Source organism: Ilyonectria robusta (genome assembly GCF_021365365.1).
Source record: "Ilyonectria robusta strain PMI_751 chromosome Unknown BGZ61scaffold_17, whole genome shotgun sequence".
Taxonomy (NCBI): Eukaryota; Fungi; Ascomycota; class Sordariomycetes; order Hypocreales; family Nectriaceae; genus Ilyonectria; species Ilyonectria robusta.
In genome coordinates, this window is record NW_025764451.1 from 1 (window position 1) to 27221 (window position 27221).

General features: G+C 51.3%; 9 protein-coding genes and 1 non-coding gene across 10 annotated transcripts; 1 reads left to right on the plus strand and 9 right to left on the minus strand.

The window, feature by feature from the left end:
- Positions 1–752, minus strand: BGZ61DRAFT_550820 (uncharacterized protein; the record flags this gene model as incomplete). The annotated part of the gene is made up of 1 exon (XM_046255483.1): positions 1–752. A coding segment is annotated over one exon (752 nt), but the record flags the coding sequence as incomplete, so codon positions are not given.
- Positions 753–1329: 577 nt separating this feature from the next.
- On the minus strand, positions 1330–1776 carry BGZ61DRAFT_358629 (uncharacterized protein; the record flags this gene model as incomplete). Its single annotated transcript, XM_046240983.1, has 1 exon — positions 1330–1776. One exon carries the CDS (start codon positions 1774–1776, stop codon positions 1330–1332), a length of 447 nt encoding a protein of 148 aa, XP_046100947.1.
- Positions 1777–7682: 5906 nt separating this feature from the next.
- On the minus strand, positions 7683–9554 carry BGZ61DRAFT_480826 (uncharacterized protein; the record flags this gene model as incomplete). The annotated part of the gene is made up of 1 exon (XM_046249243.1): positions 7683–9554. One exon carries the CDS (start codon positions 9552–9554, stop codon positions 7683–7685), a length of 1872 nt encoding a protein of 623 aa, XP_046100948.1.
- Positions 9555–10661: 1107 nt separating this feature from the next.
- Positions 10662–10743, minus strand: BGZ61DRAFT_t160. Its single transcript has one exon. It is a non-coding gene; the product is annotated as a tRNA-Ser (tRNA).
- Positions 10744–11323: 580 nt separating this feature from the next.
- Positions 11324–12456, minus strand: BGZ61DRAFT_456302 (uncharacterized protein). The gene has a single exon (XM_046246497.1). It carries the CDS (start codon positions 12309–12311, stop codon positions 11412–11414), a length of 900 nt encoding a protein of 299 aa, XP_046100949.1. The 5' UTR covers positions 12312–12456; the 3' UTR covers positions 11324–11411.
- A 67-nt stretch (positions 12457–12523) lies between these two features.
- BGZ61DRAFT_550823 (uncharacterized protein) lies at positions 12524–13660 on the minus strand (the record flags this gene model as incomplete). The annotated part of the gene is made up of 2 exons (XM_046255484.1): positions 12524–13136; positions 13284–13660. Coding segments are annotated over 2 exons (678 nt in total), but the record flags the coding sequence as incomplete, so codon positions are not given.
- A 386-nt stretch (positions 13661–14046) lies between these two features.
- On the minus strand, positions 14047–15295 carry BGZ61DRAFT_456303 (uncharacterized protein). Its single transcript, XM_046246498.1, has one exon. The coding sequence runs from the start codon at positions 15271–15273 to the stop codon at positions 14215–14217; it is 1059 nt and encodes a 352-aa protein (XP_046100951.1). The 5' UTR covers positions 15274–15295; the 3' UTR covers positions 14047–14214.
- Positions 15296–19097: 3802 nt separating this feature from the next.
- Positions 19098–21162, plus strand: BGZ61DRAFT_535214 (uncharacterized protein; the record flags this gene model as incomplete). Its single annotated transcript, XM_046254248.1, has 4 exons — positions 19098–19246; positions 20500–20572; positions 20646–20732; positions 20791–21162. 4 exons carry the CDS (start codon positions 19098–19100, stop codon positions 21160–21162), a joined length of 681 nt encoding a protein of 226 aa, XP_046100952.1.
- Positions 21163–22116: 954 nt separating this feature from the next.
- Positions 22117–24129, minus strand: BGZ61DRAFT_358830 (Alpha/Beta hydrolase protein; the record flags this gene model as incomplete). Its single annotated transcript, XM_046241006.1, has 4 exons — positions 22117–23076; positions 23127–23790; positions 23837–23949; positions 24001–24129. 4 exons carry the CDS (start codon positions 24127–24129, stop codon positions 22117–22119), a joined length of 1866 nt encoding a protein of 621 aa, XP_046100953.1.
- Positions 24130–24690: 561 nt separating this feature from the next.
- BGZ61DRAFT_358690 (uncharacterized protein) lies at positions 24691–25197 on the minus strand (the record flags this gene model as incomplete). The annotated part of the gene is made up of 2 exons (XM_046240990.1): positions 24691–24837; positions 24895–25197. 2 exons carry the CDS (start codon positions 25195–25197, stop codon positions 24691–24693), a joined length of 450 nt encoding a protein of 149 aa, XP_046100954.1.
- Between the last annotated feature and the right edge of the window lie 2024 nt (positions 25198–27221).

A 27221-nucleotide genomic window follows, 5' to 3' on the forward strand; every position in this document is an offset into this window, starting at 1 on the left:
AATCCACCTTTCCAGAGATTTAGCTGAGTCGCCAGAAGGTCTACATGCTTCTGCAGACACTGCACCACAAGGTCCAGAAACTTGTTCCGCGTCTCCTCATTGAACCTGCTCTTAAGTATGCGCTTGAGCAGCGGCATGGCGAACGCACTCATGAAGTCATCGGGGACTCGAGGATGGTCTTCTTTAGTGACAAGCGTTTGTAAAATCTCTTCACAGAATAGTAAATTGCCGCAAAACAGCGTCTTCTCCGTCTCAAACTTCGAGTCGCCGGCGTCAGGCGAAAATATAACGCCGAGAAACTTGCTCTCGTATAGATGACGATGACCATAGAACAGTCGCTTGTTCTGCGAAGTAGTCCAGTCGACCTTGTGTTTATCCTCCCATTCCTGGACCACCTCCAGGCTGCACGCTGGGATGATATTCTGGTAGAATGGCCTCAGCGGCCGTTGGTCGCTCGACTCGTCGTACAGCAGCCTCACCAGCTCACCAAGCGCCGCACGCCTCTCGGGTCTTGCCTTCTCGGCCGACGCTGTGCATCCCAACCACCAGCACACGGCACGCACGTCTCGCACACTAAACTCGGCCATCAAGCTGGCGAGTCCGGCGGCCCCGCCCACGGCGTCCCACACCGGCCGGAACCGATCCCCGCGCCGGAGCGCCTTGCCGAAAGTCGCGATGGCCGCACTGCGCGTCTGAGCGCTGTCTGTCTGGCGCAATGCCTCTGCGATTTCGCTGCCGTCTGGGCGCGTCATTTTGAATCATGTAGCTGATACGTGTGTGGTGATGGTGTTTGGGTGAGATGGCGTCAGCAATTGAGGAAGAGCGGTCGTCGCTCTTAGCTCTGTAGACATACGCTAATTTGGCCCTTGACAAGGTGCGACGATCAGTTCTTCATGTGCCATCTTTTCCGCAACAATAATATCAAGTTCAATATTGGCTCCTTTGATAAATGCCACGGGTTACTAATTAGTCATGTCTGATTTTTTGAATGTATTTTTGAAGCAAGACATGATGAAGGCGTGGGAGTGGATGCGTCGCATCTCGTAGTACCTAGTTGCGCACAGTCGTCACTCGCGCAATCACTGAGCCGATGTTGCCCATAAAAGTGACTCCTTCATAAATCATTGATAGTGTAACTACCTTGCCTGGCGGAATAAATTTCGTGCAAGCAGGGCGGGGATGTTATATTGGGAGCATGTATTCCATCTCATAGTAAATTCTTGAAATAAAGCGTTCGTTTCTCACTGCTCTGTTTAGATAACACACTTCAGCCCTTATCCTGCTCCGTACACACGTAAATTTAATCAACCTTACGGTCGCACAATTCCTTCAGTTTGAGCTTCGACCCCCCTGAGCCCTTCTTTCTACCTCCTTCATCACCTTGTTCTCTCTGTCCTTTACCTCTTCAGTTACATTATCACCAAAGTCCTCCATCTCTGCAATCCTCCGCATCACAACCTCGCCATCTTTGAAAGGAATCTTCTTCGCCCAGCCCAGAGCTTCCTCCGCATCTTTCGTCTTCAGAATCCACCACCCGCACACATGCGTCTCCTTCTCAACGTCAAAAGGGCCATTGGTTACCTCTGCAGGGGAGGTGGGTGAGTACTTGATGCGAAAGCTGTCCACGGCAGTCGGGCGGAAGCCTTCTCCACCAAGAAGAACACCAGCCGCGTTCAGTTGCTCATTGAAGGTAGTCATCTCCTCAAACGTCTCGGGAGCGGCAATACCAGATTCCGCCTCAGGAGAAGCCTTGATGAGGAGCATATACCGAGGCATGGTTATGATGGATGGAGTCTCCGATGGGGGATGAATGAGTTTGGCTGATGAAATGAAAGCCTTCCACTTTTAGTGACTTGCGTTGTGATCAATTGCCCAATCGGCGTAAAAAAAAATCAAGGTGCGAGTGAGATCAACGAATTTCCGACTTAGAGACTCTGCGCATTGGTGATGTGGACATTCGTCAAGCCTTGGCTGAAGGGCTGAGAAGGGGCCGTTCTTTATATCTTTCGACACTCATCTCGTCCTGGTTTCCCGAAAGCCAAATGACGAGCACTTTGCGTAATGCTAAGACACAATGTAGCCTTTAATTCGGAATGCTGCCTAAACCGCTGCACGCCACCAGGTAGACAGTCCAGTCAATTGCAATGTGAGCCACATTGGCGGGAAAGCTAAAGGCGACCCCTCTTTGTGGCGTGAATCAGCACTCTTGATCACTTTGCCGTGAATGTAATTGCTTACTTTGGCGGACGGGTTGCACGCCCGGAAGATGGCGCATTCGTGAGATCTGTCCGACAAGACGCCAATTGTTGGAGCAACTGTGCGGCGAGGAGCGAATTAGAATGCTGTTATGGATTGCGGGGGTGAAGTTGGTGGATTTCACCATCTGCTGGGAGTCGGCGTCTGATTCAGCGAATGTTACCATGGTTAGATCTCTGTAACATAAAGCGTGGAAACATGCAAAACGACAAGACGGCATGCAAAGACAGGTGGATGTATTCGAATGTCTTAGACGGTCGACGTGGCTGGCTGCCAGTGTGACAAACAGAAACACCGCCTGAATCGCCCGGTCACCCACCAAAAGCTCATGTCCAATGGTGGAAAGGCGACAATTGACAGAGAGGACCCTTGGGTTCGACTGGCTCGACTGGCTCGACTGGCTCGACTGGCTCCCTGAGAAAAATGGGCACCAGGAAGGCAGGGCTTATCCTAGGTGGGAATATGTCGTCGCTGGCTCAGTGCTGATACGGCAAACTGCACGACCTCACGGTAATTTGGTGATGCGTTCCGGGCGACCGACAAGAGAACGAAGCCAAAATCCGCACCGGACAGCTTAAGGATCAATTGAAGACATCGTAGGGTATATTGAGCTTGTTGTACACTTGCACCCCTTACCGATTCTTCTTTTGTTCTTGTGACACTTATTCGGATATGCGACCGCAGGCTTGAGATTATCGTTGCATTCCAGTCTTCTTAAACTGAACTTTCTTTGACTTGGCTTGGCCTTCGATTGAGCGCACCGACCTGCACCAACGGCAAATGTGTCCAAGAAAATACCCGTTGCCGATCGCTCACAATGCTTTGGAGTTGGGCGATATGAGGAGGGTCGCCTTGGTGATTGCATGTGCCTCGGTGCTTCTTGTTCCTCTCGGTCACCATCCGACGCAGCAACCAGTGCATTTCGCCAGTAGGTGAGAATGCAGGAGATCTCTTATATGACGTGTTTGCTACCGAAGTGGAGGAAAATAGAGTCATGCTCCCAGCTGGTCTAAGGCGGGCAATCAAGCGTGATGGCGAAGCGGCACTATCGTCTTTGTGCTTGGGATGAGGCCGTTGGGGGTCTAGTTTAACGACAATTGACGCAATTTTGACATGCCGAATTGTAGAGAAACGCTCTAATTCCACTGTACGGCGGTACTGGAGGAAAAAAATCGTGAGAAGTTCCATATGCTGTTTTTGGGCGTCCGTTGTCTGGTACGTGTGTCGGCGGAGGATGTTTGCTGCCACGGCGTGGGTCAAATTTTGAGCGGCCGCTGCCACAAGATCCTGGGTATGGCAGTAGTAAACCTGCGCCCGACGAGATGATCTAAAGACCAGATGGCGAGTTTTACGGACCAGGAATCCAGTGGAAGCAGTAAACAAATGCAGGGCCTTTTTCAGCGAATCTACTATTGCTTACGTTCTATCAAGATCCCTTCGGATGCTGTTTGTATCATCACCTATAATCCACCTTATCTACCCCACGCAGTCTTGTCTCTCAGTTCATTGGCAATTGGCAACGTGCCTAGTTGCCCGTTACATATAACCTAGACCTTGCAGTGACCTACGCCTCAAAGTGAAGAGAAGAGATGTCAAGCCACGAGAGCAAAATAAGGAACAGACACAACCTGTTCGTCACTGGGTATTGTATTCTCCGCTCTCCTACTTGAGGTAGTTCATCTCCATCCAACTTCTTCATTGGCTCCACCACAGCCCTTCTATTTGCTAGTGCTTGGTACCTTCGGAACCATTTTCCAGACGGCGTTTGTGTTCATAAGTAGGTTGCTGCACGCAAGACGCTCTCCCACTCCGACACGAATTTCGTATAGGCCTACCGCCGTATCTCCAAGTACGCCGTCCTTACATCGCTATCTAGGAGGTGTTTGCAGCGACTAACCGGTCCCTCAGAAAATAAAACCTTGAGAACAGAGTTGTTTTGCTTACTTGGTATTGCATATTCGGGCACTTTCGCCAGCGAATTTGAAGAAGCATAGTGAGATATAACCTGAGACCAATCCACCACCACGACGTCTATTCTAATTTATGAAAGACATCGTCTAACATTACCACGACCTTCTCATCTTTTTTCTTCAATTAAAATGCTCAGACTGTAGGTTTAGACCCTTGGCAAGGTGAATAAAACATCATCCTCGCCGGGTCGCGTGACACGGCGTAAAGACTTATAACCTCATACCTCCAAAGATGTGAATTTGCTATGCAATATGCAACAGATTGTTCCCCTGAATTAGATTAATTAAACCCGTCAGCTTTATATAAACAGGACCGTTGATATTCCTGAAATCGCTACCTAATGCGAACCACCACGGACGCGGACAATAAGCATATCAAAGTGACCAATCAGAAACCTGGCTTTTACCGAAATTTGCATTTTCGACGAGTTCAAAAGCTTGCGGACGAGGAAAATGTTGGCACCACCAAGAAAGATACCAAGCTTGCGCTTCACATGACGTTTCCTATTGATACAAGGTGCTCAGATGCTTGTCTTGAATTCGAATCGGCTTCGCCACGTACAGCGTAAGCTCGCAACGGCTTGAGAGGAGGGAGTGCACTTAGATAAGATGACCAAGAAGCTGTCAATCACTTAGGTATAGATCTCAATGTAAGTTATGCCACTTTTATTTGGAACTCTTCGAGGAGTTAGGGAGCTTTGGCCGAGTGTGCACGAGAAGTTGCGCTGTTCCCGGCCGCCGAATCAGAGTAAAAGCTACCTTGCTCAATCTTCACGCCCTCGAGCTTGCAAAATTATGAATGCGCATTGGTAGCAAAGTAGTGTAAACGATTTTCACGGGCACCCCCTCGTTCAATTAGACGCATGCGTGATCGCCTCAACGATGACCAACCTGGTAATCCACATAGTGAAGGTCACAACTGCCACCGGCAGGCCAAAGTAAAAGATCACAAAAATGCTCCGGATAAGACATTCGGTAGTGCTGAATACCCACGACAAAATCTGAGCCGAAAAAGAAAAAAACACAATAAAAATAGGGCAACAGTGACCAAATTCAGTCGTTTGATGAGGTTGCGCATCATTGTCGATATTGTACGATCATTCTCCATGACGAAAGCGAGGTGGATGAGGGACCTTGGGTAACAAATCTAAGGGAATATTAAATTTGCCTCCATAAAGTTGATGGAAAGGAGAGGACATACTCTCGATCTGGGGAGGTATTCGCAGAGAACTTCAAGGGTATGGCTCTTCCAGCCCCGAGATTCTCGAACCTTATTGAGCGAAGCAGGGATAGGAGTATTGGTCATGGTCTGGGAGCGACGAGAGAGTGGCATTAGGACACCGAAAGCAAGGTGCTTAAGTTAGGTATCTTGGTGAGACCCGTTCGGAGGAGTGAATGGTTTTTACAACGGACTAAGATCGACTGATGAAAAGCATTGACGACGACAAAGTGGGTTATAAGTTTCCTCCTTTCACGAGAAATACAAGGAGATCAGAGTCCGAGTGGAGTAGAATGCATGCAAGTCAGGCACCCAACGGAGCGCAACAGGTGTCTCAGGCCATATCTGGGCAATCGCTGACCACACAGAAAGCTTCAAAAGATTCTGTGCCATAGATGTCGGGCTCCAGAGGTAGACAAACAATCCCCCATTCTAGTTGCTCTCAGATTCCGACAGGCTACTTCATGTCAGACGGCATCTGTGATTTCGTGAATCTCACATCTCCTTGCGTTATTGGCCATTGATCCCGGCACAACACCATATAATTTTGGAACACATAACGTACAGTGTGTTGTTTCTCGATTTTGTTGGCTTGAATGTGGGTGCGCAGATAAAAGGCGCTGGGCATGCGATGAATCTCACCTGGAAATAAGGAGGGAGGCGGACCTCGAATCGGCCGTAAATGTTCGTAATAAAGGTTGCGTTGCCTGCAAAAGTTATGAGGTTATCTAAGTAAATGAGGATATGCGGCGGGGTTCATTAGGAATGGTATTGGCGGGCAAACAATTCAGAGCCTAAAGAGGTGTAGTTTGTTGCCGTAGATAGGTGACTGAAGCAACTTCGCAGCTTTCAAGCGGTGTCACGATGGTTATCAACAAGGGTTTCTCGGGTTATCGCGCGGTCAAACACCGCAGAGGCACAGTCTATTTATTTCCCTACTCATAGCCTTGCTACTTCCCATATCTAGAGCTTCCAATAAAATAGTTTTAACGACTACGAGAGTTGCTCATTCATTTTCGTCTTTTCATCGGCAGAGCTGAACCTCCTGAGCGAGGCTACTCTAATTCTCTAGATACCAAGTGTTGCTCCTCGTCACACGAAAAGACCTAGACAAGTGTTCTTTCGCCTTACAAACCAATAGACATCCCAAAGCGATCACTACGGTTCTAAATATCTTGAAACTTCTCACCAAGGGCGGGGGTTTCTATGCTCTTCGAGAGTCGGCAGTCCTATGAGCAAAATGGCTTGTTGCTAATTTGACACTTAGACCCATCACCTAATCTTAGGGCGAAATGAGAGAGACAAATAATGGATGGTGTGGAGGAGTAGGAGTGGATAGCAACGAAGTTGGCTGTCAACAAGCCCTGCAAGTTGATCCTGAAGACGAAAAGAAAGAGTCAGGCGCAGCAGACGAAAGGAACCGGAGACCAATTGACCTTTCCACACGGTATAATCCTTCGGCTGCATCTCTTTTCCCTCTGCAGTCTAATGTTGCTGATGATATGTAGATGTGTTTCATCAAAGAAACCCAAGGGGGTTCTCTAAGATTTTGTTTACCTGCGTCTTGATTCATGGCCTGATGGGGATGAGAACGACATGGAGGACGACATGTGGGTTGGATTGAGAACTGGGCGATGGAATGGACTTGAGGATGCCGTGTTTTTGATGTATGTGCGCCCGTGGGCATTATATCGCGAAATCTCGACAAGAATGGTGGTTGAAGCTCGTTTCTTCCGACCGCTGTCATACCACCCGGAAACTAAAGTCGGCGACGGAAAAGTATGTGAGAGTTGCATGTGCTCAAGGAGCCCTGGAGTGGAATATTTTCTTGTTGTTTAAACATGTCATTGCTTTTGAGTCTGCAGACTACCATTGTAGCTTCGTATCTGTTCAGGGACAGAGGGCTCCGCTGTGATGGTAGCCAGTGGACTTGAAATGACGGCGGACATCCGACCGAGTGATAAAGAACACCTGAACATTTCCCCTTATGATATTTATTTTCTGTCAGACTAAAAGAAATAACTCTCTGCCGTAATCCTCCCCTTGCGCTCCCTCGCAAAATCATTATTGTGCGATGTCTAGTTTACCTGTTTCACCGCACTCACACACTCTATGACCTTACAATGTCCAATGCCCAAGTTCGACTTGTATCTAAGTTTTCATACCCAATCTCCACATCAAGTGGTCATCATCACCGTAAAAGCCCCACAAGAGAGGCGTCTAGAGACCCTTCAACGCTAGAGCTTTTGACTGTGACTCTTGAGTGAGACCGAGGCACTGTTGATTGAGGCCAATGCTGCAGGCTTTTCATCAGGCCCGGGGGGAGAGTCGTTGGATGTGCCAGCATGCACCCTGCTCGCGTCCCGACTAGTAGTCCGCTGGAGAGGGGCCGCCTCTGGAGTAGAGACAAGCTCCTCTACAGGAGTGGATGGAAGGAAAGACGTGGGACCAATCTGGATACCTTCCTGGCTTCCTGGAAGACCAGTGCCGATAGGTGGCTGAAGAGCTGGACCTCCCGTATGAAACGGATTTAACTGGGGTTGCAGATGGCCAGTGAGGTTTGAATGGGCTAGCAAGGGATAGTCATGCCGCATGAGTGACCTTTGACAATGATCAATCTCATCAAACTGGCTTTCATTCGGTCCCGGGCCACTAGTAGTGAGGATGTGGTGTGGCCAGACCGGGTGTTGGATTTGGAGTTGCTGCTGATATTGTTGTTGGAGCTGTACGAAATCCGCATTGGTCGGGGCTCGACGTGACTGACCGAAGTCAAGATAGCACTGGTATTCTTCCGGCTGCCAAGAAGGCTGAGGTGCCACAATAGGGGCAAGCTGGTTGGGGTGTGACAGTTGCTGATGCTGAGATCCGGTGTCTCCGCTGCCGTGCCCTTGACTTTCAAGTATGAAACCTCTCGAATCGTTGAAGTCCATATCACGGCGGGCCATGTTGGGACCTTTGGTTGGTGTGGCTTCCTGGGAACCGGGGTCGTTGTTGTTGTGCTGTCTGAATCGGAACTGTGACAGATGTTGCTGTAACTGGTGCCGAACCCGGGCCTGCACCGTGCTCGAATGGTGAACAGCTTCGTCGTCGTCCTCATAGACATGGGAGTTTTGGACAAGGGAACTGTCGTTCGCCATGGTGAGGCTGTGGTCGACAGTGTTGTCGTTCAGCAACGCGTTGTCGTCGTCTCGAGAAGTGTGCACTGGACTGATGTCACTATTATCGAACCGAGACGAGGCAAGAGGCTCTCTCTGGCGATAGTCGTTCCATCGTCGTGTACCAGAGGCGGTACTGGCTTCAGGGGCGGGAAGTCTCGCACGAGGAGAGATGCTGCGGTCCCGAGAAGGAAGCAACTTGCCTTTGCCACGAGAACGGGTGGGAGTCGCAGTCGCGGACGATCTGGCTGTGGTAGCCTCGGCCAAGCTCAGGTCCGTTTCCCGTGAAGATACGCCGAAAGAGTTGTCGGGCGCTCGATGGTGGTGAGAGAGAAGTTGTGGTTCCGGGAAAGAGTTGACGGAACGATGGCGAGGTGGGAAATAGAAGTCCTCAGAGGCTGGGTGGTTCGCGTCATCCTGGAACGGCCAGGGTCTCATGAGGAAAGCAGGAGGGTCAGAAGGAGCAGAAGAAGGTCTGTTGTAGTCGAACTGAACATGGCGTTGGTTGTAGCCACTGGCGTGGATGCCATATCCATGTGGCATTTCCTGGAACAACTGTTGAGCAGTTTCCATCTCGTCATATCGCGCCATCTCCGCTCTCCAGGCGTCAAGATCACGGTAAAAGATTTCGTCGCTTCTAAACCAACCTTCTCCAAACCAGGGTTCGTTAGGTCTACAATGAGACGCAGGACACCACTTATCCATCCAAGTGAAGTCGTCGTGGACGACCTTGCTGGCATGATACCGGTCGGCTTCGAGGAATCGTCGGAGCTGGCGTCCCATAAGACACCACTCTTCACTCTCTTCAAAAGGCGGCCACTGCATGTTGTCTGGGTGAATAGCGGGCCTGAGGGGGAGATCGGCGATGGCTTTGGTAGAGACAAAAGGTTGATTGGAAGGATTGTGATGGGATGGCGGTGTCGCGGACGGCGGAGTTGAAGTTGACGAGTTCATTTTCCCAGAAAGATGAATACAGTAGATGGAAGAATGCAGATAAAATAGCTTTGGTAGAGTAAGACGGAAAGCAGGAAGCAAGACGCGGAGGGAGGGATGTTCATCAAGAGCACAGAGCACTGGACTGACTAAACAGGGGAAATTACGGACAGCACAGAACGAACCGATTACAGTGGCTCTGATTGACTATTGACATCTCTTGAGAGGAATTGTTGAGGGGATTAGGGGTAGCAGGAAACTGACTGGTAACTTCTCACGAAACGTCGTCACCAAAACTTGAATCAGTATGCCGGGAGAGCATCCGGAGCAGGCAGGCAAACGCTAACGAACGCCGCAATCACCGGGGTATCGGCCGGCGGCATGTGTGGCCGAACTGTTCTGATCATCTCTTTCCTCTGACATCCCATCCGCGGGTCGCTGTAGAATTATTTCCACGTAGCTAGCTTCAACGCCACAAAAGCCATGGGAAGCCCGGGAAAATTCGCTGCCATTTCACTGCTAACTGATGAAACATGTCCGTTTTTCGGTAGTGAGACCAGGAGATATAGACCTGCTGCTGCGAGATACGTCTTTCGAGGAGTGGCGGTCTGCAAAGATGCGCCTGAGGAAGACGCCAGGCTAGCTCATGTGAAGACTAATTAGCTATCCGCCATGAATGATATGTCATAACCTAATATTTACGTTCAATAGAAAGCCTCTTTTCTCAGCACAGCCAAGCTTGTCTGTCCTACTGTGGCGTCGCTATTCAGGACAACTCTGGCCCCGTTTGTGTTGTGACGTGTCACTCCCTGTCCCCACCCACCCGAGAAGACGAGCTGCTATGGTGGTGCCTGAGACAGCGCGAGAGGGAATCATCGTTGTCGCTGCTGTTGATGTGGTAGCCCGGATAGTCTGTTGGCGGTGAGGGAATGAAGAAGGGGGAGGAGCTTAGCATGCCATCTCCGGCTGCCATCTCCGGCATCTTCGGAGGGTCTTCCTGGGGCAAAGAGTACATAACGTACGTAGCCCGCTCGAAAGCGCAGCAAATACCTTTCCCAAGGAGGAAGACCATAGCCCACCAATCAAGAAGAATCGTTCAAGCAAAACGGCAAAAAGAACACAAACTTCCGACGCAGGCCTGATTCGAACAGACGCCTCCGAGGAGATATGATTTCGAGTCATACGCATTAGACCACTCTGCCACTGCGCCTTAAGGAGTTTGATGACGTAATACACGTCGTAGGGGGACCATATTGATGGGAAATTAATTCAGCAAACGATATATTGTGGCGTGTGTGAACTCTTGGGTTGTGTGGGTAACATGTTGGGATGATGTAGTTTTGAAGGCGGCTAGGGTGGCTGAATGTGCGTGGCGGATCGTTGATGGACAACTTGCCTAGCCATGTTGCCATGGCAAGAAATATTTATGATTCATCCATGTACGCTTGCTTCCCCAATGGTCGTGCACGAAGCGCCGCACGAAGTATCTGTCAGCTCTCTCATTCTGACCACGATGTCTCAGTCTCTCACCTATAGCCCCAACTGCGATTATTCATTGAATCCTCAACGGACTCCACCTCGAAGGCAATTTCCAAAGCAATGTAAAAATAAAATAAAACGGGAATGTGCTCGTAGTTGTTGAAATCTTGTCAGGCTGGGCGTGCATCTCTCTCGCCTATCGCACCATAGCATGTGGACCAAATGTAGATTGCAAGCACGGCAGATGAATGACGGATACGACCCCTGCCCATCAGGAGTAGACATGATGAACCATGAATAATCTTGGACTAATAGGTTCTGGACATGCGTGTATGCATTCAACCACACATCAAAAGCTAGATACAAGGAAATGTGTCACCCCTCCGCTCCATTGTATCCCTACTCCCATCTTTGAACAAAGTCCTGCAAGTCTTTCATCTTTCGCTCCAACCGGGCCATGTCTGCATCCAGCTGCTCCAGAATACGCTCGACGTGTCCTCGGTTTGCCATGCACTCCCGGTGTTGACGTTCCAGCCCTGCGATGCACTTCTTCAGGTCCGCTTCTATTGCAAGGCTCCGAAAGCGACGCGACTCGAGAAGTTCCAAGGCAGCCTGCGACTGGATCAGCTCATTAAGGAGTCCGCCATGAATCGACTGCGACCCAATGGCGGGGTGTTGAAACTCGTGTTCCCAGGTCGTGCGTGTGTGACTGTGTTCGTGCCTCGCCAAAGGACTCCAGATCCGGCGTAGACTACCAAGCACTTTGGCCACCTTGCCCGTAGATTCATGCAACTTTCTGTACTCTGCGAGCTTGGCAGTGGCTAACCCAATATGGTGGTGGCTGTTGAGGGAGATGCGCAGGGGCTCGCACAGAGAATCGTCCAAGACGCATGTGTCGTCTTGAATCCACACAGCAAACACCCGTCGCCAGACACGATAGTCGGTGTTTGAGAAGGGATCAGTTTTGGTCAGCATGTGCATGGCATTGACAAGAAGGGCAACGGCACAGTCGTCCCCGCTCTCCAGGGGAGCGCATTCAACTCTATAGACTTCAGGCGAGTTCAACTCCCACTTGCTGCCACACTTAGACAGCAAACCCAGCTGCATTACCTCAATCCGCTCGCATATCTCATCCATGTCGTCCGTGGGGAGAGGGTCGAGGAGGGCCAGTTTGTTGGGAGCCTGAAGGACGACGAGAACCCAATGTTGCATCTCTGCAAGATAAACGGGCACAAATATAATGCGCGAAGCTTCTGCGATCTGGTCTCGCATGACCTGGGACGGCGGTTTGTCGATCATGCGCGGGTCGACGGCGACGGCATCGAAGGGAAACAGAGAAACAAGACGGCGTAAAAGGTTAAAAACATCAAGCCCAGTAAGTCTGGAGCCGGATCTGAGACGCCAGACGGTCGGGTTGAGGCATTGGGTAGTCGAGCTATCTTCCTAAGACTCAGCAGTCGGCGTCCCGAGAGTTCGTGTCGGCGTCGGCCCCCAGAGGCTGGGCAAGATGGCTGACTGGAGTGGCGGTGTGGGCATTCGGAGGAAGATGTTATCATCCTCGTCATCGCCGTCGTTCTCGCCTTCACTAATCCACAATGGAGCACAGTGAAGCATGGGCGAGGAGGGAATGGGAGCGTCGAGGTCGCCGTATTGGTTCTCCTGGTTGTGGTGATGCTTCGCCCTCTGTTCGAGCATCTTGTCGAACCCGTTGCGAGCTGCTTCCAGCATGGGCCGAGTCATCTGCAGACCATGAAGCACTCCCCCGGGCACTGTCAAATCCTCTAGTGGTATCGGTGGTGTCGCTTTCATGGCGGCCTCCGAAATCATTTTGATCTGAAGCAGGGTGTCTCGACAAAGGCTATCAACAGATTTGTCGGGAGGCGCCTAGCCCCTGCCATTCCAGTAGCTGTCGAGCTTTTGGGTGTAACTGTCGCATGTCTTTGTGTATTTTGCTCTGCGCGGGTGTTTTCGAGGTGTCGGAGCTTCGTCAGTCGTTGTTGAAGTCGCCCCGGTTTGATTGGAATTGGCCGCGGTAAACGTTGGGTTCGAGCGAAGAGGGTGGGTAACGGGCAGGCTGTGATGAGGATTCCGAATTGGATCGGCGCTGATGGGAGATTCTCGATTCTAGACATGAGAAGTCGCACGTTAGCATTATTTCAGGCGATTTATAGGCACCTCTCTGTTGGGGCTTGTTTGCGCCATACGAGGATCATCTCGGAGCAGCACCAAAGAGAGGGGAGGCGAGGCGGATGCCACAGGGAAGCCACTTACATCCGAGTCGATGCTCGTGTTCCGCGACACTCGCTGTGGCGGTGTCTGTGGGGAGACGTTTTCGGTTTCTGGGTCGAGAGATGCGGCGATCGAGTCAGATGAAGCTGAGGTGCGAGAGAAACGAGAGAAACGAGAAGCGCGAGGGACGAGACTGGGCAAAACTGAGCGCTGGGTCGGCTGTCTGGGAGGACCAGGACCTCCCAGATGTGCAGCGTGGGAGTCAAGAGTGGTTGCACACGCTGGTGGTTCCGCCATTGTCGCAGCAGGAGTTGATGAAGCAGCAAAGAAGTCGCGACGAAATGAAGGGAGGAAGAAAGAAATGAAGAAGAGATGCAAGAGAAAATGCGCCAAGAAACAGAGGTTCGGGCGGGAATCTTGACTTAGAAGCGTTTTCAACGAGGTCTAAACAAACAGGCTCAAGTCGATTGAGGGACCCTAGCGCGTGATGGACACGCCGTTTGCCCTTCCCCCTCCCTCCACTATGATGGCAGGCGAAATGGAGGGTCCAGTTGACACTACAGGCGGTGGTTCCACTGGAACTTACCACACCTTCCGCTAAAAAAAGAGAACCAGCCCAATAATTAGCGGCTGCCCGCCAAATCTCGCCGTTGTCCTACGAAACACCACGCATGTTCCATTCAAAGCATCGAGCGGATTGATGTGGCTTGAAGTGATTTTCTTTGGCTGTCGAAGAATTGTAGATCACATGTGTCAGTACAAGTTGATCATAAACAATCACGGCGGAGGCATCAAGTGATATTGACTCCAAACTATTGCTAATTGCCAGTCTAAATACAAACAGTTCTGTCCAATATTGTTTTCGTTTTTCTGTTAGCTTTACTCGTCTCAACCCCACACAACCTCAACCTCACAATTTGCTGAACAATCCAAGAAAGAAAGAAAGTCAACGGCCCACGCTAGGATATCTCATTCAATTCCCAGCTCTCGGCTTAAGGCCATCTGGGAGCTGATCGGCAACCGGTCGTCGTCTTGGAGGCTCCGTCGCAACACACATGTAGTGCTTTGTCTCGATGGTGTGCTTCTGGATTTCGGCCGGTAGACCATTAGTGCCGTTGGAAAAGGCACTCTTGATGGCTTTGGCGGCATCAGCTGGGGCGGGTTTGGTCTCGCGGACAGGGCATGTGGAAGTGTCGGGGTCCTGTTCGGCCGAAATGATGCCAAGTTCGGCCGAGGTTTCGGTGTTCTTAAGCATCTGGAACAATTCGTACTGCTCGCTATCCTCCAGTGTGACGATGTGGAGTTGGTCGGGATCGTAGTGTCTGACATGGGGTGATGTCCGCATCCGCCTCCCAAACTGGAGCTGTTGAGTGGGATCGAGAACGAATGGAACCCCTGGGGCCTTGATGTAGCCACGGTAGCCGTAGATGATCAGCGAGGGTCGAAATGGATCTACAAGCTCGTAAAGGCCAGGTTGACTCTTCGAAAGGATTTTCCCGACTACAGTCTTCTGCTCACGAGTGAAGCCTCGTGATACAAGCTCAATGGTTCCAAACTTAGGAGCAGTCAGGAACTGGCCGAGAGGGACCAAGACTATCAACCCCCGAGGCTCGGGTCGGTTGTTGAAGACCCATTCCTGCTGGAACTCAGTGAGAGGGTAGAGTACTGCGCGAGCGACCGTATCGACATCAAACAGAACCTGGTCTTTCTTGAGCCTGTCGAAGATGCGCTCCTGTTCAGTCTCGCTGAGGATGAGGGGTTGATTCTTTTGTTGGAACGGATTGAGGGAGCCGGAGCACTGTGCCAGCGTGGCGACATAGAGGGATGGACCATTCGGGGACCTGGGGCCGTCGAATGCCGGTTCGAGACTGGCTATGTCGTAGAGACGGTTCAATGCCGTGTCGGTGAGAGCGTACCTTACACTCTCTGGCCTCTCCACCTGGCTGGGGTCGAAGCGCTGTCCAGCGACGAGCATGACCATGACAGGGCTTGTAGGGTCTTCCGGCTCAGGGATGGCAGTGTGTAGCCTCATGACACTGAGGGTTCGGTGCTGATCCGAAACGGGGGGCGTGGTGGAGTCCTCTGCAGAGGGCGGTTTGGGCGGGGTGAGGGAGGCAATCAGGGCTGATGGCTTCCCATGGTTCGAGGTGAGAAACTTGGAGGATGGCCCTTTGACGGTGGTGTTCGACGGCGTGAGGGCGGATGGTGGTCTTGTGGTATTGGGACAATCCAAGTCGGAGCACCGTCCCGGCGTGTTCGGGGCGGACTCGGAGGTAGCCGTTGTCCCCATGGTGAGTTTGCGAAGTGTCTCGTCGAGAGACATTACGAGAATTCAAGGAGGTAAGATTGTGAGATGTTGAAGATGACAAGAGCCGAGCAGCAATACTGATATTTAGATGGTTGAATGAAATGTATTTTGAAGTTGGGGCTGATGGCTATATTAAATACATGACCCGAAGAGGCGACGTAAAGCCTCCTACATTGAGCGCCGTGTTCTTGGACCAGAGATATTGAAGCTGCGGTGACTAGACGTAACCAAAATGCCCCAACCCGGAATACAACCCGTATTGTGATTGAGGCCATCACCGCCCCCGCTGCAGCGCCCCGATCTTACCGGGAAGGCACAGGAGCCGGGGCAAAGAAATCGAGACGATCCGACCGCCTGAGCATCTTCGTGGTACACCAGGGAGGGGAAGGTGGGGGAAAGAGAGTCGAGTTGACGAGTCGAGTTCAAGATGCCGGAATGATGGAGCGCGTGAGCGTTAGATACAAGGAAGACGACGGGGAATACAGACGGCTCCGGCTGACAACTGCCGTCTCTGGACATTTTTGCATGGCTGCCTGTTCAGAGAGTTGAAGACACAATATTTTGTGAAACCGTTGGTGTGGAATCTGAGGCCAAGCGACGGAAACAGACAGGCTGGTGACACAACCCAACCACCCGCTGAATATTTCGACGGGGAAGCGCAGTCGCTTGGATCCCGCTTCCCATATCCAGACACGGACCAAAAAAAAACATCAAAAAAACATACAACAGCGAGGATTCCCCGGTCGTCACCGACCCGAGTACTAATTCGCCGCTTCTCAGCTTGACTAAGGGAGAGCGGACGGGATCCCGTATTTTCTAAGAGCTATGGTCGTATGTACCAGTCGTCCTTGAAATGCAGCCTATATTCACTGGCCAGCAGGCACTTGTGATCATCAAGAACAAACTCAATGAAGGACTCATGCCAGTCGAACACGTCGTGGGGTTTGGACATGCAACTCCTCTGGCTGACCGATGATGAGCAAGTGAATCCTGTGGAACGCAAAATCCACTGACGGGAAGACGGAACAACACGGAATGCCTCATAACTGCTGTTCCTAGTTCCCGACAGGAGGATCGAAGGCGGCGGCCTCCCTGCCTAATGGGCTCAAATGATGACCACATCATGGTTCTGCCTAGAATACGACGAAAACCAACGGGAAGACGCAGACAGACTAAACCCCAAACCAATTCACCGCCACTTGACGTGGTTGTATTGCTACCGGCTTGCAATGGGAAGTTGCGTTTTGGCTGGTCTGAAAACGAGCCGTCGGCTCTCTACTTTGAGTGGAACGCGACCAACGGAATCACACAGCTAGCTTGACTAGAAAGAACAGGGCACATATGGGCTAGTCTTATTCAGGCTTGGCCCACGGCGGGATACAGACCGACTTGGACGTATCAGAAGAGGTGCATCATCTTGCGCGTTTTGGTGGCGTTGTATTCCTATTATGATGTGTTGTGCGGCGCCCGACCAACACCAATAGGACGCAGCGTTAGGCCTCCCACAGTTGAGTTGGTGCCACCGTTTACAGTCGTATACGAGAAAACGACGGCTGCGCGCGTTTACAGGATCGCTGTTCACACTTTGTGCGTTCCGGTCTAGCGGATGTATACGGTTTCACGGACATGGTTGGAGAGGAGGCTGGCTGGAGTCATCAACAACGGCTCGCTACACCATCATGTGCCGGAAGGTAGCTCCTCTGTGAAAGTGACCACGAGAACCAGCCACGGCCGGAGAAAAAGAAAATTGGGTTTCACAATACCACTGCCTCTCGGAAGCTAGCAGGAGAGGGATCCATAGAGCATCGGCCCCCAGAATCGGGAGTGAAACCTGAGCTCACACCAAAGCTGCACTCCTATTCCTGGCGGCGGACTCCACCAGCTGTGGCCTCCCCAACCGCGGACGCGAGGAGGCAAGATGGAATCAAATCATGGCTACCTCTACTCGAGGCCTGTGGAAGTCCTTAGCGAGAGAAGAGTAGTGAGTTCCGAACCCAACCTTTGGCCTCCTTGGAAGCGCTAAAAAGTGAAGAGAAGACCAACCGATTCCTTTCCCGTCTCCACCAACAAATAGCGTTGCCCTGGCGCGGCATGAGTACCTCCACGAAGATGATCAAGAGACAAGGGTAGTCACCGGATTGATAATTGACGTGCGTGAGATTTACGCCCATTAATTTTGACACGGTCGCACATCAGAAGAGGGCGCAATTATGAACCACAGCTTGCCACGTAGATTTCCCATCAATACTCCATAACACTGGTCGTCTAAGTAAGCTCTCATCTACCCATCCCTGTCGGGTCGTCCGATCGAAGTCCCGCATCAGTCATGGCCTCTTGGGACTTATCTGCCTGGCTTTCTACTTCACACCATTTTCCCTTGGTCTTATGTATGAATGGGTATTTCTGGAACCGAGCGGTGGAGTTCCGACCATTATGTTTAGCCACTGTTAGCACATTGAGTCTACACTCTCGTCTCCAATGAAGAAACGGCAATGGATGTCCCGGAGAAGACGATAGAAGCTGATCTCCTCGAAATAGACATTGCGTTCGTGAGGGGAGCGGACCAGTAAAGCCCCGGCCAATAGAGCAGCCGGTGTAACTACTTTCCACTCAGGAGCCTTGTTGGTGGGCCAATTTAAAGGTGAGACTGGGCGTGAAGGTGGCACCGCGCCGAAGCACTGATGGCGAGTGTGCTGCTGTAGGTGGAGGGATTTGAGCGATGAGTCCATGGTATGTGAGGACCTGTCGCAACAGGCAGATGTGTGAAAATGGTGAAGCGTGTTGCTATCTAATCGCGGTCGGTTGGGGTGGTGGAATGGTCAAGGGAGAGGGACGGAGAGGCACACTGTGTTGGTATTCGATCTCAATACTCCTTGCGAAATATTGTGCAAACTTTCGTTCGTCCAACACATTGAACATCGATGATGGTTGACATGTTCCGACACAATGGCATACAAACATAAACCAGTCTTTTAAGACATACTCCAGAGCCTTACAATGACCATTTGGCACAAAATGTGGTGATGTTTTTGTGTGTTGAGGTCCATTCCCTCGCACGATCGGGTTTAATGCTCAATGTATCCCTCGCCTTCATTGTCTGGTTGCACGATGTGACTGGGAATCATTCTCATCACTTCTCCTGGTGTTTGTTTTGCAATGCTGTTCATGGCTGAAATAAGGCGGCGAAGAAGTGATAGGCTTGCAACCTGGGTGAGGAAGCAAGGTACATTGCTGGCTACTTCCACCGGCTAGGCCGATCACTGAGCCACACCGACTGCACCAAACGTCTTAGACCCGTGTACTTGATGGGGAAGCAAACAGCCGAGGGGATGTGTCCACCGTATTGGTCAAGCCTCTCCGTGGCTCCGGATTGAGGGAAAGCCTATTGTACATCGTTAACAGTATTGTTTGCGTAATGTGTCATAACCCAAGAAGGTCACATGCTTACCAGTAGAGCTGGATCGGAATAATAATTTGGTTTGAACTACGCCCTCGTCGTTTTCCCCCTTCACCAACACTGCTCCCTTCTGCTACTTGTTCGCGTCAAGATGCCCAACGCCAATGAGAAAAAGTCCACCAACCTTGAAGCCGAACTAGCGGAATCGAGAGCTAACCACGTGCGAATAATTCAGGCGATCTGCAACTATTGTCGAGGAAAACCAGAACTTCGAGAGGAGGCGGAGCGCCTCGCCGAGATGTACCTCTCCGAAGCTTACCTCGCCACTACCAACGAGCCAAGGCTCAACGCATCACAGAAACAGACAGGCGACGTTCCAGCAACTTCAAACTCCACATCTTAGGTGGATCAGGGGAGTACCGGTGAGCTGAATGATACGTCAACGTAATGGAAGTAGAACAGAACTGACCTGTCTCGACCCCGCAGGATTGGACACTGAATCCCCCCGGGAGAAGGAACGGGAAGATCTGGAAAAAATGGAAGGGATTTATGTGTCTTATCTGGTTAAGGTCCAAGAAGAAGTGGAACTCATCAATCAGGTGGAGGACTACCTAGAGCGAAACGCAGAAGAATAGGATGCTGGAGAAGGGAGTGGCGAGGACGGGACGAGGACGAGGACGAGGGGTAGTGAGGTCGCAAAGCTGGAACACGGATTTGTTGGAACATGGTGGTAGTCTGGTTGGGTTTGGATGGATTGGCCGCCACGGAGCAATTGCGTGGGCATTCTAGGTTCTACTTCTTAAGATATGGCGATATCATCGCCAGTCTGTAGTTTTTACAATACAATGCGCTTGATGGTGCTATTCACACAACTGTTCACACGTTTGCATCCGTCCTCTCCGCAGGCGAGAATCCAGCGCTTCACCCACAATTCCTGAGCGGCCGAATCACACCCGCCTTACGCAGCTGATCTCCCTGTAGCCAGGGTCACCACGGCCAAGCTATTGTCAAATAAGCCGGTGGTGGACTGAATAGCAGTGGCTGAGACTGGGGTCAATAAACCTGCTGAGCTTTGGGGCTAGAGCCAGCCAGTAAGTGACAAGTGACGGACGGCTTCCCATGCATCGAGCGGCAGTTCATGCCTAGCGCCCGGATCATGACGAGTGAACTTGATGGCTTCTGGGCTTGGGAATCATGGCCCATTATCTGTGACCACATTTTTGACCGCAGTGGACATGGAAGATGATGCCTCCTCATCGATATTGTGTAGGCTGCACATTTTTATGCAGGTTTCCGCAAAATGCTAACCTCAGTTTTCAGTGGCACTACCATCAATAATGGGCAGAACGATCATCCAAGAAACCCATGGCCTTGCGACAGGGAGTAATAAATAATTTCTGGAGAGAGTAAATTGAGAGGCCCCCTAAATTGTAGAGAAATTCGGGAGGCACTGGTATGCGTGGATGGTATCAGTTTTGTCTGACTCCTTCATGTTCTTCAAAGGCACTCAAAACAACCACGCGTGTTGCGTTTAGGACTAACAATGACGCCAGTGCACCAAACATCTCCGGGGGTCTCAGGTCGAGCAAGGCATCAGCATGTGAGGATGCGTATGGGTTCCTCCTTGTCAGCTTCCTCATCAAGAGATCTTCACCTCCTACTGACCTCTCCATCTGCTCCCTAAGGCATACTCGCTTAGAATCTCACACTCTACGACGTGGAAGTCCATCATCAAAACCCCTACCGATGTTCGTCGCTCAACATGTGTCGCCATTCTCCTCCTCAGGTCAGCCCACTCCCTGCTCCCGTCCATCTCATCTGCTGATACGTATTCCCAACGTCAGACACTCTGCGGCCGCCGCAGTCAACACTATCTTGAATATCTCGTATCCAGAACCCAATTCGATATCTTCATCTGTCGGAAGACACGAGATGATATCCGCGCCATGTGGCTCCGCAATCTCCGCCTCCCGCCCACGGATATCGTCATGGCAGAATGCGGTCTCGAATTCGAAAATAACTACCTTGGGAACATGCTGAAGACCAAGTTTATTTTCGAAGCCCGGTTGATCCACAAATGCCTTAAGGGCATGGTGACGACGGACCCGAAGCCTCAGGCAGGACTCGCGTACTTGACGTTGACTGAGTGGAATGATCTCCTGATGCATTATTCACCGTGTCGGCTCGACCCCAAGGCTGAGGAGGACATTACTTAATTTCTATCGGGGCTAACATGGTGGAGTGGATGATTATCACGCGGCTGTTGACGTGGATTATGGCAACGGGAAATACACGTTTCAGTTCGTGACGGGAAGGACGAGTTGCACAGCCACGAGTGAATGCCACGAGAGTTCGTGTGAATGTAACGTGGGTTTTGTAGCAAGGCGCTTCGGATCTTTTGGACGCCTAGAATCAGTGTTTGGACGTCAATAACTTGTGGCAGAGCTGCTGATGGCGACTTGGGGGGTTGGATGCCCAGCCCTGCATCCGCAATCGTTGTGATCAAGCCTCAAAAAACGCCGCACAGAATGCCGCAAATGTCCACTGTGCGTGCGATGATAAATCACATTTACTGTTTCATGCCGGCGGCCAATAAGCCCACAAAACCGGAAGCCTACCCGGGTTCCGTCAGTTCATCTCCGTTATCCCGTCCTCCGTCTGCAGGATGCCTCCCAGGGAAGTGCGTGGCGAAAATGAGGCTTGCCAATCCCTTCACATTGTCCTGCTCGTCGCTTTCTGACTCCTTGTCACCAGTACATTCTGTCGGTCCCCATCGTTCGCAGTCTAATCTCCCACGGTCACCCCTTAGTTTCGGTCTGGTGACACAAAAGTTCACAACGATGAGATTCGGGCTTGTTCCCCTTCTGGGTGTCGTGTTCACTCTGGTCACCTTCGATGGGAACTACTCAGGCCAACCATTGGGAGTCTACGTGATGCTATTTCCAGATCGGCTATCCAAAGCGGTGCCCCCGGCTTGCCACTACCATGGGCCACCTAATGCCCAACACGCCACCTGCGGTCTAGGCCTTGAGCCTCGGTTGTGAGGCTAGACTTCAGGAATGAATAAGAAGACGGAAATGACATGGATGATCTAATAGAAACGGTGAGGCTAAGTTCCTGGTGGTTTTCTCAACAAGTCCTAACCTTGGTGTCCTTGCGACTTATCATATTTACAGTTCACCAAAAACAATCTGGGATTCTCCCGCCGGAGGAGCATCCGGTGTGTCATCATCATCGACGACATAGAAGTCCTTTATCACAGCCTCTCCAGATTCTACCTTGGCCCACACTTCCGGCAAGCACATGTCAGGCCTCAAAATATAGCACCTGGGCTTGGGGAGAACTGGTGGGGTATTTTTGACATGCCATGTATCCTTGGGTCCTGTCGTAAAGAGCTCGTCGGTGACAGGTACCAGTCCAGTGGCAATGTCACGATTGAACGTAGCGCGCATGAAGATGTCGTAGGCGGCAGCTGGTTGGTATGACGGAACCTCATGGCCGGCTTGGTACACGCGCGTGAAGCTCAAGTTCCCAAACTGACGTGTCATGCCGCCTTCACCATCTTCCGTCATGAAAGGTGCGTATCCGGCATTAGCGAAGTCGGCTGCTCGCGCGTAAGGGATGGCGAGGCTTGCTGCCTCGCCTCCGATCCAGTTGCAGGCATAATCACGATCGCCGTACATCATATGGACTTTGATGCCGTTGTCAAGCAGGTATCCAGTGGCTTCTAGGAAGCCTCCGAGGATCAGATCATGTGTCATGTCAAAACTCTCTGCAACAGCCATAGAAAGCCACGTATAATTGACGGGCACTCCAAGCGCACCCAGCACACTTTCTTGGGTAAGCCAGCCATGGTGGTGTGACGGAGGAAACGGATCTTTCGATGGGTGGCCAATGTCCAGCCAGGCTCTCGACAGGCTGTTGTAAATGTTGATAGGAGCAGCGCCACACCATTCTGAAATTTCGCACACATCCGCCATCTTGTTGAAGTTTTTCCGGATGAATGCAGGGTCAAGTCTCTTCAGCTTGGTCTGGCATCTCCGAGTTTGATCCTTGCAGCCGTCTGGACGATTCCAGACGTGCATCAGCTCTTCGTAGATGGATTGATTGAAGACTTGGATTCCATATGTCTGTCTGTGTTAGTATGCGATAAAAAAATGTAGAAACGTTTGCATCCTACGTTGTTGTACGGGAATCGGATGTAGGCCTCTCCTTGGACGACCATGTCCAACCAGCCATTGACAAGGCCGAGGGTATCGATGTGCAAGTAATGCGCGTGCTCATCGTCGATGGTCCCATCGTTAATCTTTGCGTTCTGTTGTTGAAAGAACTGGACAAATCCTGGACCATAGTGGCCTCCGTAGCTCTCGGCCCAGACACTGATCTTGTCATCGGTCGGCTTGTAGTGGGGGAACTCGGAAAACCACGTCTGAGCAAAGTGCCACAAGACGTGCGCCGCTTGTGCAGTGGTGTTGGACGTTTGATCTAATTTCTGGCTTCCGAATGTGCCAGCTCTTGAGGTCATGTTGAGATGCAGTGGTGTTTCGTCGAAATTCGTCGGGGTCATCTTGAAGCCAACCTCCTCACCAGTCAACTTGACGGTGCAGTTGGTGGGAACATCGTAAGAGAATCCAACTTGAGTTGGTTGATCCAGATACAGCATGTTGACTTCATTATTCCAGCTCCAAGGGTTCAATCGCGTCGATTTTGAGTCTTCTTCCACGAAGCAAGGGCCATTTTCGTCTAATAAGCCCATAATGGACGAGCCACCTGGGCCGCCATTGAGCCAAATTGCCAAAGGCGCATTGTGAGGGTCTTTTCTAGCTTCGAAGAACCAAAAAAAACTTGGTCGGTTAGGATGTGATTGCCGATAATGTAGGAATGACATACGTGTTAATGGGGTAGTCTTGCCCGTCGTCGTCCTCATCATTCAAGAATCCTGGCGGAAGATGGACATAACCGGAGTAAGATTTGACACCTGGTGTGGTTTCGCAAATGCCAGGCTATTTTGTCAACACCATGAGACTCGGGCTTGATGCTAGAGGTCCACTTACCTCTTTGAAAGAGATGGTGACGTTCTCGTGAAGTTTGGACTTTACCGTGATAACGCCTTCCGGCTTCGGTGGGAATTGAGCGGCGGCGAGGCCGAGCAAGCCACCTAAAACGAGATTTATTATGGCCATTCGGAGGACGACGCGACGCAAAGTGTTGTTGTAACAGATTAAGATGGCTTATCTCCAACGACGTACGTGACGCTTCGTTTTCCTGCGCGATTATCAGCGACCTGCTGTTTTGGGCCCAAACCGGGGCGATTCACTGAATGATGGGCTGAGTCAGCGGAAAGGTCGCCTAGGTAATTGCCGATCTGCCTCATCATTCGGTCACCATAAACGCAATTGCACGTGTTCGACATGAATTGCGCTCTTAAAATACGATCGCAAAGTTCATAGAGTTGTTGGAGCAGAGTATCTCGCAGTTGGCTGAAGATGATGTGTTGAAAAAGTGTCACGCGGTTGCAAAACGGCCACACAACCTTCATGGTCGAAGAGGGGGGGGCTTCCATGCTTAGTTTAGAGACATACCTAATCCAGCAGTCTTAAGATAATAAGTTATTAATCTTGAGCATTAGTATTTATCTCTAAATGATTATATATATTATATTTATTTAGGAATACTTTTTATTTAAAGTAGACCCGAGGCCTAAGAACGTACTCGAATGATTGGACCTGCCATCGTCATTCAAATCACATCCCGCCTAGAAGCACGTTATCGAGCAACCAGCTGCGAAACGTCGTTTCAGTCCAGCGAGCCAGTTCCCGCAAGGCGGCGACGACTTTATAGCATCCAACTAGCTGATCAGTACAACCCAGCTCGATGGCGTCGACAATGACCTGAAAGCTGTTAGCATGGAGCGCTAAGAAACACGGTATGAAGCTTAGGGCACTCACAATATCACGATCGGTGTCGACGGCAAAGTATAGCTTCCAAGCGGGCCCAATTGCTAGCAGCAGCGGCAGCGCCATGGGAATGCAGGCCTCTGTGGCGACATCACCTTGTTGCCGCCTCTTGAAATCCCGAAGCCTCCGCAGCCTCTCAAAATGCGACGCGGCCCAGATGGACAGCTGCGCAAGGGCGATCTCGGGCGATCCGTTGGGTGTCTTGCTCTCGATGCTGACGCTGATGGGCCGCAGCGTCACTGGCGAGTACTCGGTGTGGTTGATAGACGTAAATAGTTTCGCGCCAGGTATCATGGCGTCGGGTGAGGAGGAGGCGGCGGTCAAGGTGCGCAGAGCAGCGTCTTGAATGTCTGCGTCGGATACCGTAATGCAAAAGTCAACCATCTTGGCTTCGAGGGTGCTACCGCTAATATGGCGTGGGATGCAGTTGGGGTGCGGGCGAGCAGTGGTGATGTCCCAGAATGTGACGGGGGTGTAGACGGAGAAGGAATCTGCGTCCTGCGCATCGTTCCCCGGTTCGTTGTCATCTTCGTCGTCGTCGTCGTCGTAATCGTAATCGTCGTCATCGTCGCTGTCGTCATTTTCGTCATCGTTATACTCGATATCCTTCGGAGGATAGAGAGCTAGCTTGAGAAGCGGAGAATGAACAGATGTGTTCCAAGACGCCTCGTTGACATTCTCACACAGCCATCGCCGCGCCGTCGCGCAGACCTCGGTAACAACTTCCAGCTCTCTAAGGCATGTGGCCCTCGTGGTTGGCTTGCGGCTGACCCCGCCTGTCTTTTCATCGGACTTGGTAGAAGGAGTATAGTAGTTGTGCCGCAACGGTCGAATGTCCTGCATGCTAACTCTTGACCGCGCCGCTTTCTTGACACAACTGGGTATGACGCCAGCTCCTGTGGTAATCCGCCGCAGGTTCTTGTATAGCGGTCGCACGGCGGGTGGCAGCCCATTGGGCATTGACGAGAGACCGAGGTGTATGATGGGTTTGGCGCTGAGTTGGAGGTCGGCCATGCGCTTAACAGGGCTTCGAGACCGGGTTGACGTGGTTGAGCGTGTAGATCGTGTGGATGCAGAGTCTTTGCCAGGCGACGAAGCCGGTTGGTGATATGGTTGTGTTTGAAGAGTTTGGGTGTATGGGTCTTGAGCTGGGAAAAGAGTATGCTCCGTCAATTTGGTCGGGGATGATATTGGTGGTGCCGCGGCTTGGAGAGACTCGGCCGCCAGATTCGTTGCTCCCATCGTGGGAACAGTTGCTGTCCGTTTCGGCCTCGGCCGTGGTCTCGGTGTTTGATCCGGCGACGTCTGCAGTACTGCTGCATGCCGGCCTCCATCGTCAACCACCAGCTCGCGATGGTTTAACCGGGCGGATTTTCGAGGCGAAGGCGTTCGGGGCTCGTCTCGGGACATGTTGGGGCTGAGGGCGGCAAGGGCAACTCGGCGGGGAGAATCGGTTCGTTTTCGTTTTGATGCAGATGCATTCGGGGATCGTGATGTAGAGATCTTCCGCGGCGTCTGGCTCGGTTCTGCGTCTCTGCTGCTGTTGAATTCGACGCTTTGGATCCAAGCTTCAATGACGGAGAGGGGGGGCGGGTACGGCTCGAGGGCGCCGTGATGCGATAAAGAAGAAGAATCGCGCGGTAGGCGAGTTACTTGCGCGGCCATCTTCTTCAAATTTGAGCAATGCACGTTGGTTCAACACGATGGCATTCAAACCATCGCGCGACGTTCTCGGTGAGATGCCATTGTGTTTAGAATCGCCATCGGCCAGTGCGAGTTGTCGGGGTAACGAGCCGCACGTCATCGCCAGTCGCACCCAAATCACAGTGGATGCATAAAACCATCTGCATTATTCGCTTACTGAATACGGCTAGCGCATTGTGTCGACTTACCCTATACTCTAGTTCAAGCATACAATAGGATTACAATAATAGTTTTATTAAATTCAGTAAAAATATAGAGAGACAGAAAATATTTACTTATTTATATACAAGTTTTTTATTATTCACTTTAGGGTTTCGCTGTGGGATCTTTATACTGGCTCTAGCTTTAATTCTCAGGATTGCAATATTGTGTCCTTGTCTATTCGCGGTGGATCTTCTTGGCAGTGTTAACGCTTGTGGGGCGTTGTGGGCAAATCGGGTTTATGCCGATATGCAGCTCAGTTAGCAGATACTTTGTCTCTACCTAAGCTAGCATAGAAGCCTGGTATCTCTTAACTGTGCGCGAATCCTACGCTGCCCCGTTCGCTTCAAATCCGCATTCCACAGACGGCGACAAGCCCAGCCCCCAACGTTAGGACTGGTGGGGTAACGGGT